Source organism: Onychomys torridus, chromosome 1, assembly GCF_903995425.1.
Source record: "Onychomys torridus chromosome 1, mOncTor1.1, whole genome shotgun sequence".
Taxonomy (NCBI): Eukaryota; Metazoa; Chordata; class Mammalia; order Rodentia; family Cricetidae; genus Onychomys; species Onychomys torridus.
The window spans coordinates 55,929,821-55,947,508 of NC_050443.1; the positions used below are offsets into that span (position 1 = coordinate 55,929,821).

The window sequence follows — 17,688 nt, forward strand, 5'->3', positions numbered from 1 at the left end:
GGGTCAGAGCAATAGCTGAGAGCTGAAAACCTTACCCTTCACTGCTGCTGCTGTCTTTCCTCTCTGCAAGAGGCCTACTTCCTGTGTCCTGTCTTTTTTTATAGACTTTCTGTTCTGTCTTCTCATTGGTTGTAAACCCAACCACATGACCTCCTTGTCACTGCCTGTCTGTACAGACCTCCAGGTCTTCTATGGTTGGTATTGAGATTAAAGGCATGTGTCGCCATGCTGGCTGTATCCTTGAACACACAGAGATCCGCCTAGCTCTGCCTCCCAAGTGCTGGGATTAAAGCCGTGCACCACCACCTCCCAGCTTCTGCTATAGCTTGCTCTGACCCCAAGGCAACTTTATTAGCATAAAAATAAAATCACATTTCAGTACAAATAAAATATCACCATATGAACCTATAATCCCAGTGGTCAGGAGGCAGAAACAGGAGGATTAAACAATTTTGTAGCCAGCCTGTCTACATAGCAAGTTTCTCCTACATAGTGAGGCCTTACCTCAGAAAACAAATAAGCAAACAAAACAAATTACCCAAAAATTTTAAGTTGGCAAAAACTATTTTTTGATAAGATTTTTAATACCATCCAGCTCACAGGACCCTTGACAGTAGTTGGTTGTATTATGTTCTCTTTTACTTAAGATTTAGTATGGATACCACACCACTTCTTATCAAACTGATACATAGTATCCCTAATTCTGAACTTACTTAGTTGAGTTGAACCTATTTTGAGGATATGGTTATATGACTGACTATTTTGATTGAAAAGAGTTTTAAAACTGGTTAGGTTTTGGTTTTACATTAATTTTTGAGGCAGATGGAAGTAGACTCTGTATCTAAGGATCCTTGTTGACTGTTATTTGAAGATGCTTTTTAAAAATGAGGCTTTGGGGGCCTAATTTTTAGTCTATTTTTTAATGTGGAAATCAGTCACTGAGTCGAATCTAAATAATTTTACATCCTAGTTGACACACAGATGTGGTCAGAGGTTGGTACATCCTGTGTTGACTGAAAAGGCTTGGAAAGACAGGTCTGTCCAACAAGACTTGGCTTGCAGGTGCCTGTGACCTCTCTTTCTCGTGGTCAGCTTTGTTTTGTCGTCCCCTCCCCTTTCTTTCCATGGTCATTTCTTAAAATATGTGTCTTTGGTTTCCTCCTAGAGAACAAACCTCAAGCAGATGGACAATCTTACGCCTTTAAAGGTGACAGCACAAGGTTCTTCCAGTGTGCCCAGTGCACCGGAGACAGATGGCCAGTTCCTTTCCGGTGCACCAGAGCCTTCTGACCATCAGCAGCTCTCTTCTGAAGAAACCAAGAGCACGCTGTGCTGCCGAGGGAGTCCTGTGAGGAAGGCTGAAAGGTCCTGTGATTTGTCAAGTGCGGCTGAGGAAGAAAATGTAGCCTGTTCTCATAAGAATAAAGATGTGGGGAGGGAAGGGGAAGAGGAGGAGCCAGCACCTGCCGTGGACTCCAGCTCTGCACCTCTTCAAGACAACTGCCTTCAGAGTATACCCGACTGTGGATTAAAGGCCACAGAAGGCCTTCCACCCTGTGGAAACAGAAACGAAGTCACTAGAACAAAATATTCTGGGATGGCCACAGGTCAGCAGCCCCCGAGCAGCCGGGGCAGTGTGCCTCAGGAAGTCATGGTCTCAGAGCCAGGGAGATGCCAGCATTCTTCAGGAAGGGAGCTCCTAGACAGTTCTTCAACAGATGCTGGTGCCCCCGAGAATGCAGGGGAACTAGAACCTAGCTCACTGAACCCAAGTGCTACCATCCAGAAGAATAAGCATCAAGTAGGAGAAGGCACAGAGGGAGGATTTGAGAATTCTGATGTCAGCATGGCTGAGGCATCCGGTGTTCAAGCTTTACACGAACCTGTAGAGAAAGCCAATATTACAAACCATGCCTTTGCCGCCAGTGCCCTGGGTGCCAACATGGCTGCTGAGTCTTCGCCTGCATCAAGGCCTGGAGAAAGCCTCACTGAGAAAACTGGAATGGGAACTCGGGAGGGAAGTTGTGAGGAGAGAACTGATGCTCCAAGTGTCCAGAGCTCTCTGGTGTTTCCAGCTGCTGCAGAAGACAAGATTTCAGGTGGACCAGCACCTGATACTCCCCTAGCAGGCCTGTGTGAGACACCATCACCCTTGGCTTTAACCATTTCTGGGCCAAAACCAGATGGGATGCCAAACCAGAAATCAGAATCTAATTCATGGCATGCTCCAAGCCAAACCAGCCAGGCACTGCCCTGTTCTCCATCTGAGGCCGGTACATCTTGTGCTGAGTCTTCATGTCAGCAGAACACAGCGACTTATAGTGGTGAGTTGGTTGTAAAACACTGCCGTGGTGAAGTTAGTCTGCCCAAAAGCCCCATAACACAGCCAAACGCGCAGGATCCATGCACCACCCTCTGCCCAGAAGACCCACAAGCGGACATAGTCACTTCTGACACTGTAGAAACTACCCAGGAATCTGTGGGGGATTGTCCTCTGTGTGTTCTACATGCAGAGAGCCAGGGAGAAGATTTAAAACAAGATCCACCTTTAACAAATATGCTGGAGGATGTTTCACATTTGCCTTCAGTTGTCCCCCAAACCAAGAAAGAACAAGTGCCAGACCAGGTACCGCCACCAGGCAGCAGTTTCTCTCTGGCAAACAGTCCAGAGAGTGAATCAGTAACCAAAGATGACGCACTTTCTCCTGTCCCCTCCCAGAAAGAAAAGGGAACAGCAACTCCTCAGCTCCATAGAGCTATAGCTTGTAGAGATTCCGATGATTCTGGTAAGCTAGGAGACGGCCCGCCTACACCCTGTGCTGTAGAGCTTCAGCCCAGCATGGGGAATACCAACCCCGTAAGCCTTGGTGGAGATCACGAGGGCCCCAGGCCAACAGTGACACCCGAAGTTCCGAGCAACTCTTCACTACAAAGTGTGGATAAAGCTGCTTCGGTCTCTGACTCTCTTCTGCCTGAAGAAGGTGGCAGTCTGCTGGTTCCAGAAAGCTCAGCAGCTCTGGGGCAAGATGACAAGGATAAAGCAGTGAGGTGTTCCTCTGTTAAAGAAGACATGCGTTCTTCAGAAATGTCAAGGGAAAACCAGCGAACACCACCTCCTGGGCGAGAGATACCAAGGTCATGTGAAAACCCTATGGCAGCCGTTTGTGCTGGGGAGAAAGCAGTGCAGCCCAGTACCTCACCAGGCACACCCTCTGCCAGTCTGAAAACAGAAACTAAGCATAACAAGGAAGTGGCCCCACAGGTCTTCACGCCGACTGAAGCGGGGGCTGTAAAGAGCCTGGTCTCACCAAAAGCAAGTCTGGCTGCAGATTCAAAGCAGAAAGCCTCAGATACAGAGCAGAGCAGTTCAACTCTGTTGCCAACTCTGCTTCCAGATGCATCTGAGGCACTTCATTGTAATCAGCCTTCTGCTCTGGATGTTGGTGTGAATACTCAGTTCCAAAAGAAAACCCATGTTTGTGAGGTAAGCAGAAATGTGATGGAAGATGTTACAGTGCCTAATGCTTTATCAGCTACTGCTAAGCCCAGAAGTAAGGATATAATACACCATGTCAAAGACAGTCCAGTTTCAGAGTTGTTAAACCAAGAGAAGAAAATGACTCCATGTCTGCCAGAAGCTTTACTGGACAAAGGTGTCACTGGCTCACAGGAAGTCATAACCCCAGAGATAGTACCACTTGATTGCAAGAGAGAAAAATTGGAGGGAACAGACCTCAGCTGTGCCATGAGTAACTCCAAAGAAGCCCCAAATGATGAAGAAACAATGCAGCCTCTTGCCAGGGACCTCCCCACAGATACAGGACTCTCAGCTCTCAATGACAGTGTCCTCCCAGCTGACATGAAGCAAGTCACCCAGACCTCAGCCCAGGGAGAGGAAAGTAATGCCACCTCTCTACTTGGAATCCAAGCTGCGCATGTACCTATGGGGGCAGACCCCATAGAGGAGATAGCCTCTCTTATAGTGGAGGCCGTCATCGAGCAAGTCAAGGCCTCCAACACACTGTTGACTAAAGGAAAAATCAGTAATCCATCACTGTCCATCCCGGAGACTGAGCAGCTACAGAATGTTTGCACAGAGAGTACATGTACTTTCCTACCTGGGGAGACCCTGCCAGTGGATAATACTCATGCCGAAACCCCTGGGAACTGTGTTGTTGAAACAGAGGAAGCAGAGAAAATGGTTCCACCTGTCAACAGGCCTGAGCCAGCACCAGGTAAGCTAAGCCGTTTATAAAATTAACAGCTCCAGAAGCATGTTTCTGTTATGAACTGGTAAGAGTGTGGATGCCATTACTGTTTTAAGGCCTTGCTTGCTCAGTAGTGTAAGTTGCCAGGTTAATAGTCAGTACTGTCAGGAAACACATGTCATCTTGAGTTGGACAGATTTTACTTCCTGTATGACAGATGCAAAGCTTGGGGTTTTTTTTTAGCTTACACTGGAGCCGTGACAGTGTCTAAATCCGGAAGACAGTACCTGGATCTGAGATGGTGTCAGTCAGACAATTTGGTTCTTTTCTTCAGGACCTCGGAACACAGTGCTGAAATGAATGTGCTTTGTCTACAAATTGGAAAGTCTCCCAAGTTCATTGTCTGTAGGTAACGTAAGGGAATTTAAAGTCAGGCTGCTTTCCCGAACAGCTGTTTGCGAGAAGTGCTCTTTCAAATGAACATCTAAAATGGTGATATTAGGTCATTGGCTAAGTCGGGGATCTGCACTCCCTCCTTTTCCTGCCCAGGGAACAGACTCCCAGGTTTGCCGCCTCGCTTTCGGGCAGAGTCTGGGAATGCAGGGTCCTGCACAGCACAGGGCTAGGACACAGGATTTCCGCCCAAGCCCAGTAGGCTGTGCTGCTGTCAGACAGGCAGACCTTGTGTCTGCTTATCTTGGAGAAGCAGCTGCGCTGGGCAGATTGCTCAACCCAGGCGGCCTGCTCCATCGTGGGTAACCATGTCGAGAGAGAGCAGAGAGAAGCCACCAGTGTTGGGGGGATGAGCTCACTCTACAGAGGTTCTTACGGGTGTTGAGGCTGAAGCGAAAACTGGAGTGGGAATGGCTGTCCGTCTTGTCTCCTGAAGTCCCTGAAGGTCAGTTGGATGCAGACATTTATACTCCACCTGCTACCAGCTGTACCATGCCTCTCTGATGCTTTTTTGATAGATTTTTTTTTAACTGTTGGCAATGCTTTTAAGTATAATACATGTTAGAATTGTGTGCATGGGGTGGGGGGTTTGGAGAGAAATGAACAAACAAAAACAAAGAAATTCTTTGGGAAGGCGGGATTTAAACACGATGCCTGTGCCCTGATGCAGGGCTTTTGGCCGTTTTAAAGCCCGACTTCCACCACTGGTTAAGTGATTTAAGGGAGCTGAGTTGGGACTCCGGGTTTTTAAATTTAGTACTGTTTTAGGTTGACATCTATCTCAACATTGAAATGAGGTCTCCAATACTTAAGACAAGGCACCAGGACACGTCTATTTTGGGGGCCTTGGCAGGTTGTCATTTCAGAAGCCTGGGAGTGGCTGTAAATTGATGCCTGGCTGTTTTCCTTTCTTTGGGTGCTCTGTCCTTGGCCACCCTGGGTGGGATTAGTTCTCCTTGTTCTGTGATCACAATTTGACCCTAGCAACTGTGAACTGTGAAGTTTGTGTCTGTTTCACTGCATCAGAAAAGGTAAAAAGAGGGGGGAAAAAAAAGAAAACCCAGCAGAATCTTAGACTTTTGTTTTTAAGTATATATAACTGTAATAAAGATACTAAGAAATGGGGCGAAGTTCTGCAGAAAGAAATTTTGAAAGTTAGTGAGTTCAGAGTTGGGTATCTTGTGTAGATGGGTTACTTGTTTTGTTACCAAAAGGACTCATAATAGGGTTGGTGCTCAGCCTCTAACTTAAAAAAAAAAAAAGTAGCCAGTGGTGAAGAAATTGGTGCTTTCTTCACGAAATAGCCAGGGTTGAGGAAAGTCCCTGGTTACGTTGCCTTAGAACCAAAAAAGCACCTGAGTGTGATCTTTGTGAAAGTTGGGTTTATTCATGGATTGTTTTATGGGTCAAGTTTAGCTGTTGATTGGGAAGGAGCCTGTAAAAAGAAGGGAATGTGACTCTGGCCTCACCGAAAGCATTGATTGATTACCAAGTCTAGAAGGTTCGTGGTGCTTGACCAAACCAAGCTAATCTTACAGTCTCAGTAATCAGTTTATGGTTGTCGCTGGCCCATATTTCCCATTGATTGCATATAGGAAAGGTGAGGTTATGCTAAAAATCACATTCCTGGGTAAAATAAAAACCATATCCCCATTCACACACACAGTCTCAGTCTCTCTCTCTCTCTCTCTCTCTCTCTCTCTCTCTGAGTGTGTGTGTGTGTGTGTGTCTGTCTGTCTGTCTGTCTGTCTCTGTCTCTGTCTTTCTCTTAGAAAAGGTTTTCTTTGAGGGTTTTTTTGTAAAGGGGATTATTTCAAAAATTTTTTTTCTTAATGAAACTTGATGTATGTAAGTTAACAGATTTTAGTTCTCTGGACAAACAAACTTGGCTACCTATTTTAAATTGCTAGTAAGAGTGTATAATTATAAAAGAAAAGACAATAGAAAGAATTATGAATGTTCTTTTGTTAGGAATGTGACTTTCCCAATCAGAAGTCTTCTAGAGGGCCACGCATGCTGTTATTGTGAATGTATCTTAATGTGATTCATTCTTTGATGAGAGCAACCTCAATCTTTTAGATGGGGATTGCTTTTATTGCCAGAGTAGTAGCATTGGTAGATTATTAACAACCACATGGAAATGAGGCAGAATTTCCATTTATATTTGGAAAATGAAGGTAAATTTTGACTATTCAATCAGTATTTCCTCTTTAAAGGAGTGTCAGAAGTCTAAATTTGCCTTGAACATCATTATCATCACTTCCTGCTTTGCTTGACCATGTGGTGGCCCAGTAAGAGAAGCTATTACTGTTGGGTCTGTTGAGAGCATGGTCAGTATAGGAACAGACTATTTAATACTGAAACAACAACAGAAAAATTAAAAAGGCTTTTTTTCAGAAGGAAAAGAGTGTCTGATTCCTTACTATATTTTGCTTTTGGAAGAAATAATAGTTTAAAAATAATTTACTGAAATTTTCCAGTCTTACTGATTAAATTGACGATATAAACCAGGGTTTGTAATATATTTTTTAAGTGATTCTCATCCCAGAAGCTCATTCTTATTTTCAGTGGCTTTCCACTTTATCTGTACAAATATATTTTGCTATAATGGCATCTGAAATGGCCTGCCTTATTTCAGATATTAGCCTGTACCCTTTTAGTTTATGAGTTTACCGACACGTGAGCTTTCATAGCTTTTCACTTAGTAGACATTGAGTTGAAACTCCTTTAACTCTAAATTCATTTAAAAACTGGGAACTGGTCACAGAACCATGTGATAAGTAGTAGCTCAGTGTGGGCTCATGAATGGCACAAGCTCCTGCCATTTAATGGAAAACCAAACAAAACAGATGAAACCTGGAGTTTGTTGTATAAATACTAAACCTTTTTTTTTTTTTAATCAAATGGACTCTCTCTGAATAACCCATATTCTCTTCAGAAATGCCAGACACTAAAGCTGAAGATGAAGTGGATTTTCTGAGTAAAACCAGAGCTCCTTCTGAGGAGGAAGCTGTAGGAAATGGAACTACCACACCCAAGACGAAGCAAGGCCCTGGGACCCAGGCGGTAAGTAGCATCTGCAGGCCTGTGTGGACAGAGTGTTTCAGCTTGCTCTGCTTTTGTGATGTCTAGCCTTAGTTTTTGCAATAGGATGGCATATATCTGTGTTTCTTATCTTTCCTTTCTTCTCTGCTTTTGAACTGAAGGGTATGTTTTTCTTAAACTTGTGTTGGTGCCATCAAAGCTCTGGAATTGTCTCTCCTACACGAGTCCTTTGGACGTGACAGTGAAAACATTTTTCCTGTGAGCACAAGACTTTGAAACTGTCGACACATTTACGGTGACATAACAAGAATGTACACCAAAGGGCATCCATGTGCCTCATTAAACATGACTTGTTCTTTGTGTCTTCATGGTGAAGGGCACTGTAAAGTGTCTAAGATATGAAGAATGTCAGTATTAGCCAAGAAAAAAGTTGAGTAAATATGTCCTTAGCAGCTTCATGAGGATTCATACATTAGCAAATCCACCATTCAAATAAAATATGCTTGGCAGCTCTTTGTTTTATTTTTCTAGATTTATCATGTGTACATTTGTTTTGCTCACAAGTATGTCTACGTACCATGTGTGTGCAGTGCCCAGAGACCCCAGAAGAGGGTTTCAGAAGGGCAGTCAGTGCTTTTAACCACTGGGCCTTCTATCCAGCCTGACTGTTTATGTTCTTGTGACATCATCACCTCATGCTTACTGGCAGCCTGCCCTGCCTTTCTCCCTTCCACTCACCTGCTGGTAGTCAGGAATCTAATTCCTCTTTCTATACATTTGACTTTCATGAACTTCATATAAATGGAATTATAGAGCATGTGCTCATGAGCCGGCTCCAGTGACTTAGCATAGTATTTTGAAGTTTTATTCATGTTGCATCATTGATTATTACCAGGTAGTATTTCTTTGTAAAGATGTACCATTGTAAATAAGGTATGTATTTTGGAATGCTTTATGTTTGGGATGATAGAGATCATATGGCTTCTGTGGACACAAACCATATAGTCAGTCCAAATTTAATATTCAGAATTTTAAAATATGATTATTTTAATTATTGGGAGAGGGGTATGTGAGCATGAGTGCAGGTATCTCTGGAGGTCAGAAGAGTGTAGGATCCCTTGGAGCTAGAGTGATCTGGGTGCTGTAAATGGGACTTGGTTGCTCTGGAAGAGCAGCATATGCTCCTAACCACCGAGCATTCTCTTCAGCTCCTTCAGTGGGTTTTAAAAAACATTTTCTTCTGATTAAAGTTAATAAATTGCAGATCAAGGAAACTTGCTGAGAAGACCTTGTATTCTGTGCTTTGAATTTTGTGCTAGCCAAACACAGGCTTTTAGAATGCTAACCAACAAGTTAATGTGCTCATGTACACTGCCCTTAGAAAGCCAGTGTGCCTTGGCTAGACCTGACAGTGTATTATTTTTGCCTTTCAAAGGCCAGAGTGGCATTTTCATTAATATTACCACAGTAGGTAAACAGAACTGTACCATCCCAAAGTGCTTGACGTTATGAGATGATAACAAAGCCTCATTTTATTGGAGTACAGTCGTTAGAAGGTGCTGGCCATTCCAACCCACCCCTTGTTGCAGATAATATTCATGCCTGGGCTTTTACTTGTATAGCAAGCATTTTTCAGATAAATGTTGCTCTTGCCTCCCAGGGAAGAAACGAGAACCTAAGATTTGTGGGTGCATGTATCTTTGTTCCAGAAGCCCCTCAGAAGGGGAAGGAGCAAATTCAAGTCCTTGAACTTAGTACCTCTAGTTTGGTTTGGTTTGTTCTTTCCCAGTTCTCTTGTTTCTTCCTGTGGTTTTAGGAGTTGAAAGAAAAAATACACTTCTGGTTGCTCAGCATGCCTCATTTTCCTGAAAAGGAGTAGAGCCTAGAAGAATCATGTGACCAGCATCAGCAGCAGGTGGAATCTGGTGCTAGTCTTTTAATTTAGGATGGAGAGAATCTCTTACCTTATGTTTTGTGTCCATTTCTACCTGGTGCAGAAAACATATACCAATACAATTTTCAGTTCGTGAAAATTTTTCAGGTGTAAAGGAAGTTTTTGTGTTAGCAGCATTATTAAAATGATTGAAATCTGACCACAGCTCCCCTCTCCCCTTGGTGTTGTGCCCAGACTTGCTCTCTCTTCTGTGAACTGAAAGGAAAACCCATGGACACAGACTTCAGCATTTCCTGTGTCTTACTTTCTTTTCCAGTTTAACTCTTCTCTTTTTATCCATTAACTGTATCTTCACTGTGTCAGAAAAGAACAGAGGTCTGTAGAAAAATTTCAGTCTCTGTGGGACGTAGAAATAGTCTTTGCCTTAGCTTGTCACCTTTGCTGTCACAGTTGGAAAGCAACCATCGATGGAATGTTTCTGTGCTTTAGTGAACTCTTGTTTTAGACAATGAATTTTGAATTCCATATGATATTCACAGCATTAAATATTTTTGCTTTAAATTTTTCCAGGCATTAAAAAATAGAAAATCTACTCTTAGATTTTTTTTTTTCAGGGACTATACAAAACCAGTAGTAGGCTCCTGGCAAGTCGTGTGTAAACTTCTGGCAAAAAGAGTACTGTGTTCCAGTGAAAGTTGAGCAAGCCAGCAAGTGGATTTGTTTTTCCATTTCCTTCTGTCTTCTTGATTTTCCTTTTAAAAAATGTTAAGTTGGGCATGGGGCTATACCCATGTAATCCTGGTACTTGGGAAGCTGAGGCAGGGGAATTGCCATGAATTCAAGGCCAGCCCAGCCTCTGTATATCAAGACTTGGTTTTAAAACAACAAGAACAACAAAAATTGTTCTCTTGTATATCCTCTAATTACTACACTGTAAATTGGGTAAGAGAGTTCAGTTCTATTTGAGCTAGATTTTTGGCTTAGCCTCTGTTTAATTCAATTTTCTCATCTCTGTTCATCATCTTAACCTTAACATTCTAGTGTCTCTATTTAGGAAAGGGTTGACTGAGTTTGTGATTGTAGTTGGGGGTGGAGTGGCATTTGTTTAATGTTATTTAATCCAAACTTTCTGACACATACCCAGGCTTTGTTTTGACCTTGGGAATAGGCCAGTCATTGCTTCATTGAATTATTGCTTCATTGACTCACTCTATTCCAAGTAGAAAACAGAACAAATGTGTTTGTCTGATGACCTGCAAGGATGATAGGGAATTTGTAGTAGTTTACTAATAAGTATAAATACAGAATCCATTTGAAGAGAAACCTGTGGTTGATTTCCTGTTTTCTTAGTCCAGGTGAGCTGATGCTTGGTGTGCGAACCAAGCTGTCCATATTTCTTACTCCTTAAGACTACTTAGCATGTGCTAAAAGTCCAACTTTAGAGAATAAGTGCTTTAAAATCATGGTACATACAGGAATTAGGCAATATTAAATTTGATGTTCCCTTGTAGTCTCAGGAAAAACTTGAATGTTAAATTCCACAAAGTTCTGCAAATCTCTAGGTTGACAAATGTTCACAATCCAGGAGGCAAAGTTGTGAGTATACTTATAAGGTTCCCTCACATATAGCACTTATGATTGTGATTTCTTAAGTATTGCCAAAATCTTATTAGCAGTTAGAACTCAGTACTAAACATTGATTCCTCTTACATATTTGTCTACTTTCAGGGGTCTCTAGATTGTCTTCTGGAGCCTCTTCACCCTTGGGGGTGGGGAGAGATGCTCAGAAATGTCTGGCATACAAGTACAGCCCCAGTTGAACATTACTCTTATTACGTAATAACTTCAGATTCTGATGTCCTATCATTGAAATAAGGAGTAGACAAGGATTCAGGCTCTGTTTCTACCTGCTCAGCTTACATAATAAAAGCTTTGGGAATAGCATCATACAATAATTTAAATTGGGAGGTGTGAAAATTGGTTTATTTCTCAGACCTTGACAATTTGAAAAGACCGTACTGATTATGAAACTTCTTCACTTTATAGAAATGATTCCGGGTAATTAAATACCTTGTTTCACCATTAGTTAAACTGTCATCTGGGTTGTAGCCCAAGCTTGTACTGTTGAACGTTTCTGTTATACTGTTGTTCTTTCCTAAAGAGTCGTCCTAAGGGTATTCCATTGGTTTAGGGTGAGTTTTCCTCTTTAAGACAAGTGTCCCTAAATGGTTCTTTTTTACATACTTCAGTTCTAACCTATTACATTAACTCTATGCTTTCTGTTACAAAAGGAGAAATTTCTCTTTCTGTTTAGGATCAAAGTTGATTTATTTGGTTTTCTAATGTCTTATATTCTTATTATTTAATCTATTTAGCTGCATCTAAGTAACATCAACATAGTATTTATCCTAATATTTTTCTAGACTTGAATTTTGTTCCCTCCATAAAGAATGGCTTGAAAAGGTATTGTGCTGCATGCCAAATGGGAAGTAGGAGAGATGATAGTGTTTGTACTTGGAGAAATGAAGCTTGGGGACCATTTACCTTGAGAGTATGAGCCACTAGAGTGAGGAAAGCATTTCAGATTCCCCTTCTCTCTCCCTTTGTTGAAATCTAAAATCTTGTATAACAGTGGTCTTTTATTTGTAAGATATGACCCAGTTCATTCAGAAAGAGCTTGCTTGACTGCAGTATCTGTTCATTGAGGGCTCTCTGAAATAATTCCTTTCCCAAACGCTCATTGCATAAGCTTATTAACCATGTGGAACAGTTAATCCAGAAAGCCAGTGTATCTTGTCAGGATGCCCATGGACCTAGCAGCCAGACACTCTAAAGCAAATACATCCAAGAACAACTATAAAATTCCATATGCTGAGGATTAGGTTACTGGGAAAGTATACTTTTGTTGTACATGTTTCCCAAATCAAGAAAGCATTTTCAGTCAGAACCCCTTTTTTGTAGTTACTCACCTAGACATAAGATTAACTGAATTTCTATTCTTAGTTATTTTTACAGTATTAGCTTTAGTGTTCAAACTGTGATCACTGGAGTCTTGGTCTTGGATTGCCTCCTATTAACATCATCTAGAGTTCCCTGTTCTTTTTATCATTTTTAATGGGAACACTGTGTTTTCTCTCTCATCTTGAGGGGTAAGCTTTTGTTTCCACATGTCCAGGAGTTGAATTAAAAACATCTCTGCTTCTTATTGGCTCTTCACAGCCTTCATTCTCCGTTGCAAGAGGAACTTAGCGTAGCTGCTGGACTACTTGATGACTTAACTAGAAGGCTAATTAACACTTTCAAGATGTCTTTCTACCATACCACTCTACTAAGTTTTCAGTTTTTAAAAAGGACCTTTAAAGAATATGTCTGCCATCATATTTACATATATGTTTGTGGTCTTTTTGTCCCCCAGCCAAAAGCAAATTGGCTTCTTTCTGAGTTGCCAATAAATTTTTTCCCTACACACATCTGACATTTAAGAAAACCAATTCCCTCCCCCTAATTATTCCTCTTGGGTACAATGCTGTAGCCAACATCAGCCACAGGGAAACTTACCCCTGAGTTTGGGGGCAACTTTCTCAAAGTCCTGAACTGCAGAATTTCCAAGGAAAAATTTTTAATCACTGTTTCTGTAGATTTTCAGTGTTGTTGTTTGAAAAGATAGGCCACTAGAAGATCTCAGACTGGAAAACCACAATGGTAAAACTCTTGCTTTTGTGTAGAATTATCCAGAAATAACATGTATAAAGATAGGACTTAATGATCTGGATATACATTTTCAAATGACCTCGACTGATTTAATTTCCTAGTCTTCATTTTCTCATGTATACTGGTCTCTGGTAATCTCTAATATTTACTCTAGCTCTTAATTTTTGATCAGCATTTGCTTCTGACAGAATTGTCAGTTCACAAGTGTTGGAGTATATCTTGTGCATTGAACCAAAGGACAGCCATGATGGATTTATAAAGATCAGACTTGAGTCAACAACCAGATTTTTAACTGGTCACTTTTTCCTTAAGTATTTTCCAGGTTTTTGCTTTGGGGTCTTTAGTTATGTGACAATCCAATGTTTTGTTTAGATTTTGAAACAGGGATTCACTATGTACCCATGGCTGGCCTAGAACTTGGTGTCCAAGTGGGTCTGACCTGGAACTCAGAGGTCCAGTTGTTTTCAAGGAGTTATGTTCATCCTCACATTGCCTCTTCTTGAGACAAAAGAAGACATAAATCTTACCACTCTCTTGTCCATGTCATTCAACCTCAATTTCGTCCTTCCCAGGAAGACTGGTAGTTAGTCATAAAGAAAAGTGAATGGGACCCAGTAAACTAAGGGTTTGATCCCAGTTCTGTTTAGCTGAGTGACTTTGCTTATGTATGGAGAGGCTTGGTTTACTCATGTACATTTGTGGTTTGGATGCCTACTCAGTTATTTGCACTGACTTGGGTCAGCATACTTCTAGCATATAACATTGGTTATAAAATGTAGGTGATTTATTGCCTCATTTTCATTTAAACCAAGCATCACACCTACTGTTAAGACCATGGATAGTGGATGTTAAAAAAAACCTCTTGGAAAGAAACTACCGTGCCAGGCTGTGGTAGTGATTTTTGAATGGTCATTGGGTTTTTGTGTCACTTCAGGCTTATTCTGAAAGCGCCCGGTACTTTGTCCAGAGCTTGGTTCAGTCCCTGTCTCCTGCGTTCTGTGTTTGGCCTCGAGTGTGCTGACATGAAAACAGCCCCTCTCCATGGTCAGGCTCACACTGTAGCACAGACAGAGTTACCAAGCCAACAAATAAGACCAAGTGTGAGTGCTAAAATAGAGTTCCAGGGTTATTCATTAAAAACCAACCTTTCAACACTAAATTCTTCCCTCTAAGGGCATTCACTTTTAAAGACTGATGTTTAATTTTGTGTGATATGTGCTAGAAATACAGGTTTGGATATAAACATTGTTTTTGCTGGGAACTTGGAAGAGTGATCATGAGGCAATCTTAGGAAAACTGCTTCCAATCCTAAGCTCCTATTAAATTTATTGATGTAACATAATTTGGAACTGCTTTGTTTTGCTTCATAGATGAGAAGGCTTCTCTAGTAGAAAAATTGAAAAATAATATTATTTAATATGCTGAGAAACATATAGCAGTCCTCAGAATTATAACAACCTACAATTTGGGCAGTTACAGACTTCTTATATTTGGTATAATATATTTGAAGAAGATGCCTAATAGTGGCTTCCTTGTTGACCATTGAAAGGTTAAATGTTTCGGTATAGATGGAATTGTTTTAGGGGTATTGATTCCAGATCAGTTTAGTCTCGGAGGCGGCCTGTGGGTTGATTCCATTTATTTTTTAGTAAGATGGGCACTCTTTTTCAGTCAACATGTTACATCAGATACATCAACATTTTAAAAGGTTAGTTAATTGCTTCTGCCTTTAGTGTTCATATAATCTAGTCAAAGCAAAAAAAAAAAGCATATGCAGATAGTCACAGTGTGTGTAACATGTCATGTCAGATACCATTAGTGCAATGGTGAATCCCAAACAGATGTGTTTGTCCAAAGTGTATTGTGTTTCCTGGGTAGTATACACATAGTGCAAGTGATACTGGAATTCTATTGGAAAGACCCTTTGACTGCCTGCCTGATAGAGTTGACCTGTAGAGATCCTAGAATCACATAAACTCTAAAAAGAAGCCAGTTGCTAGTAACTGATCTAGTAGGAACCCCAGGTTTGAGAACTTTGAGTAGGAAAGTAAGAAAAATTACCATTTACTAGAGAAGTATGAACAATAGAAGTGTTCAGTAGTATGTGTGGGAATATCAGTGTTTCTGCTTTTGTATTTCCATTCATACAGTGAAAACTTACCTTCTCCTTACCCTTGACCCCACACACTGATACAGGCCTTCTTCCATTCTGAGAACGCTGCTTTTAGATAAACAGTTGTAGGAACATAATTTATACTGCTTATACCAATACACATCTAGTCTTCCAAAAAATGTTAGCTGGCAGGAGCTGGCAAGATAGTTCAGTGGATAAGGGCATTTGTAGCCAAACCTGCAGACCTGAGTTCCATCCCTGGGAACCCATGTGGTGAAAGGAGAGAATCCCCGAAGCTCTCCTTTGACTTCCACATGGGTGCTCCTGTATGTACATAATGTGGTGTTAATAAATAGTTATATATTTTAAATAAAAGAAAGCCAAATTAGCTGTTGTTGAAATACCATTAGCAAACTTTATGTAGAGAAGAATGTTTTTAGAAGCACATATAAATGCCCTGAGCTTACACCTAGCTCAAAAACAAGATTTAGGCAAAACACATATTGTGCTGGTTTTCTTGTCTTTAGGTAGCATCCTGTTCTGGCTAAGTAGTGTGGATTGGTACCTAATGAAGTTTTGAAAGACTTGTTCTGTAGTGACATGTAATCTTGGGAAAAGTTTTGCATTAGATGTCACTTTTTTTTTTTTTAAAAGATTTATTTCTTTATATGTATACAGTGTTCTGCCTGCATGTATGCCTACAGGCCAGAAGAGGGAACCAGATCTCATTGTAGATGATTGTGAGCCACCATGTGGTTGCTGGGAATTGAACTCAGGACCTCTGGAAGAGCAGCCAGTGCTCTTAACCTCTGAGCCATCTCTCCAGCCCTAGATGTTACTTTTTTTAAAATTTTGTTTTGTTTTTCGAGACAGGGTTTCTCTGAGTAGCTTTGCGCCTTTCCCTGGAACTCACTCTGTAGCCCAGGCTGGCCTTGAACTCACAGAGATCCACCTGGTTCTGCCTCCCAAGTGCTGAGATTAAAGGCGTGCACCACCCACCGCCCAGCTAGATGTTACTTTTGACAGTAGCTGAAAGAAATTTCTGAAACTGTTTAACCTAATTGTAATAGGAATAATTAGAAAAAAATATAGTTTCATAGTGGATACCTTGGAAAATATTTGAATGTATAAATAAGACTTTGAGCTTCCAGAAATTTGTGTTATATGTATGCTTAACCTGTGTACATGTGTAAATATGCATGGATGCATACATTTCTCTAATAGAGAATCTAAGGTAACTTGAGTGTGGTGGCCCTATACCTGAAGAGCTTATACTCAATCAAAGAAATGGGGAGTAGGGGATGAACAGTAGAAAGTAATAATCATTTTATTGCCTAGGGAGACTAGTAGAAATATTTACTGTAATTGGAGACATCCTTCCTTTGATAGAGCATGGAACTAAATAAAAATGGAAGTATTTAAAGATCTCTGTGTTCCAGATTCTGTTACTATAGGACTCTGAAATTCTCAAGAAATAATTGTTCTCATAGTGTCTGGATGTAAGAAATTTTAGTGATCATAAGGCTATACCCTTAAAATCGACAAGGTATGAATGAATCTGTAACCTAGAAACCTCAGAGCACAAAGCATTGTTTGCCCAGCTAACTGGTGGTCCAACTTCTTCCTACTGGCCTCCCTTAGAATTCACCTCCTATCACTGAAATAAGCCAGGGTTTTCCAGAAACCTCCCCAGTAAAATTTCTCCAAGAACACTACTTGTTCATTGAAGAGATCCATAGAGAGGTCTGTCTCTACTGCTCAATTGCCCTCCTTTACCTCATTGATTCTTTTCGCTACCACACCCATACTTGGAGGGAAATTATGGGAAGGCTACAGCTATATATGTCCTCTTAATCCCTTTTATGGCTATTAAGACTTGCTTTTGCTGCACTATGGCTTTAGAATACTTTCTTTTATTAAATTGCCATCTGATAACAGGTCCTTGGAGGCTTATGGCTGGACCATGTGCACATCACACTGTGGAGTGATCTTAATACATTGGAAATTCCATCCACATTATCTTGCTAGAGTACAGGATCTTTCTTTTTATGTATGTTTGTTATACTTGCCATCCTTGAAATCTAACAGAAATCTTCTTGAAGGCACCATTGGTTCCAAATGAGCTGCCTGCACGAGTCACATAGCAGTATGATTTGCTTACTGATGTTTTAATCAGTAAGCAGTGTGAGAAGAGAAAACAGCCTGGTGCTTTCCATTTCCATCACTCAGTCTGTCTCCTGGTAGACCTGGAGTGTAGGATCTCT

General features: G+C 41.1%; 1 protein-coding gene across 1 annotated transcript in view; it reads left to right on the forward strand.

Annotated features, from left to right (window-relative positions):
- The window catches only part of Akap13 (A-kinase anchoring protein 13), a 298,302-nt gene that overhangs the window by 150,166 nt on the left and 130,448 nt on the right, over positions 1-17,688 (forward strand). The window contains exons 7-8 of the mRNA XM_036185301.1: positions 1,166-4,235; positions 7,600-7,727. Coding sequence (XP_036041194.1) covers positions 1,166-4,235; positions 7,600-7,727 — 3,198 coding nt within the window. The remainder of the gene's footprint in view (positions 1-1,165; positions 4,236-7,599; positions 7,728-17,688) is intronic.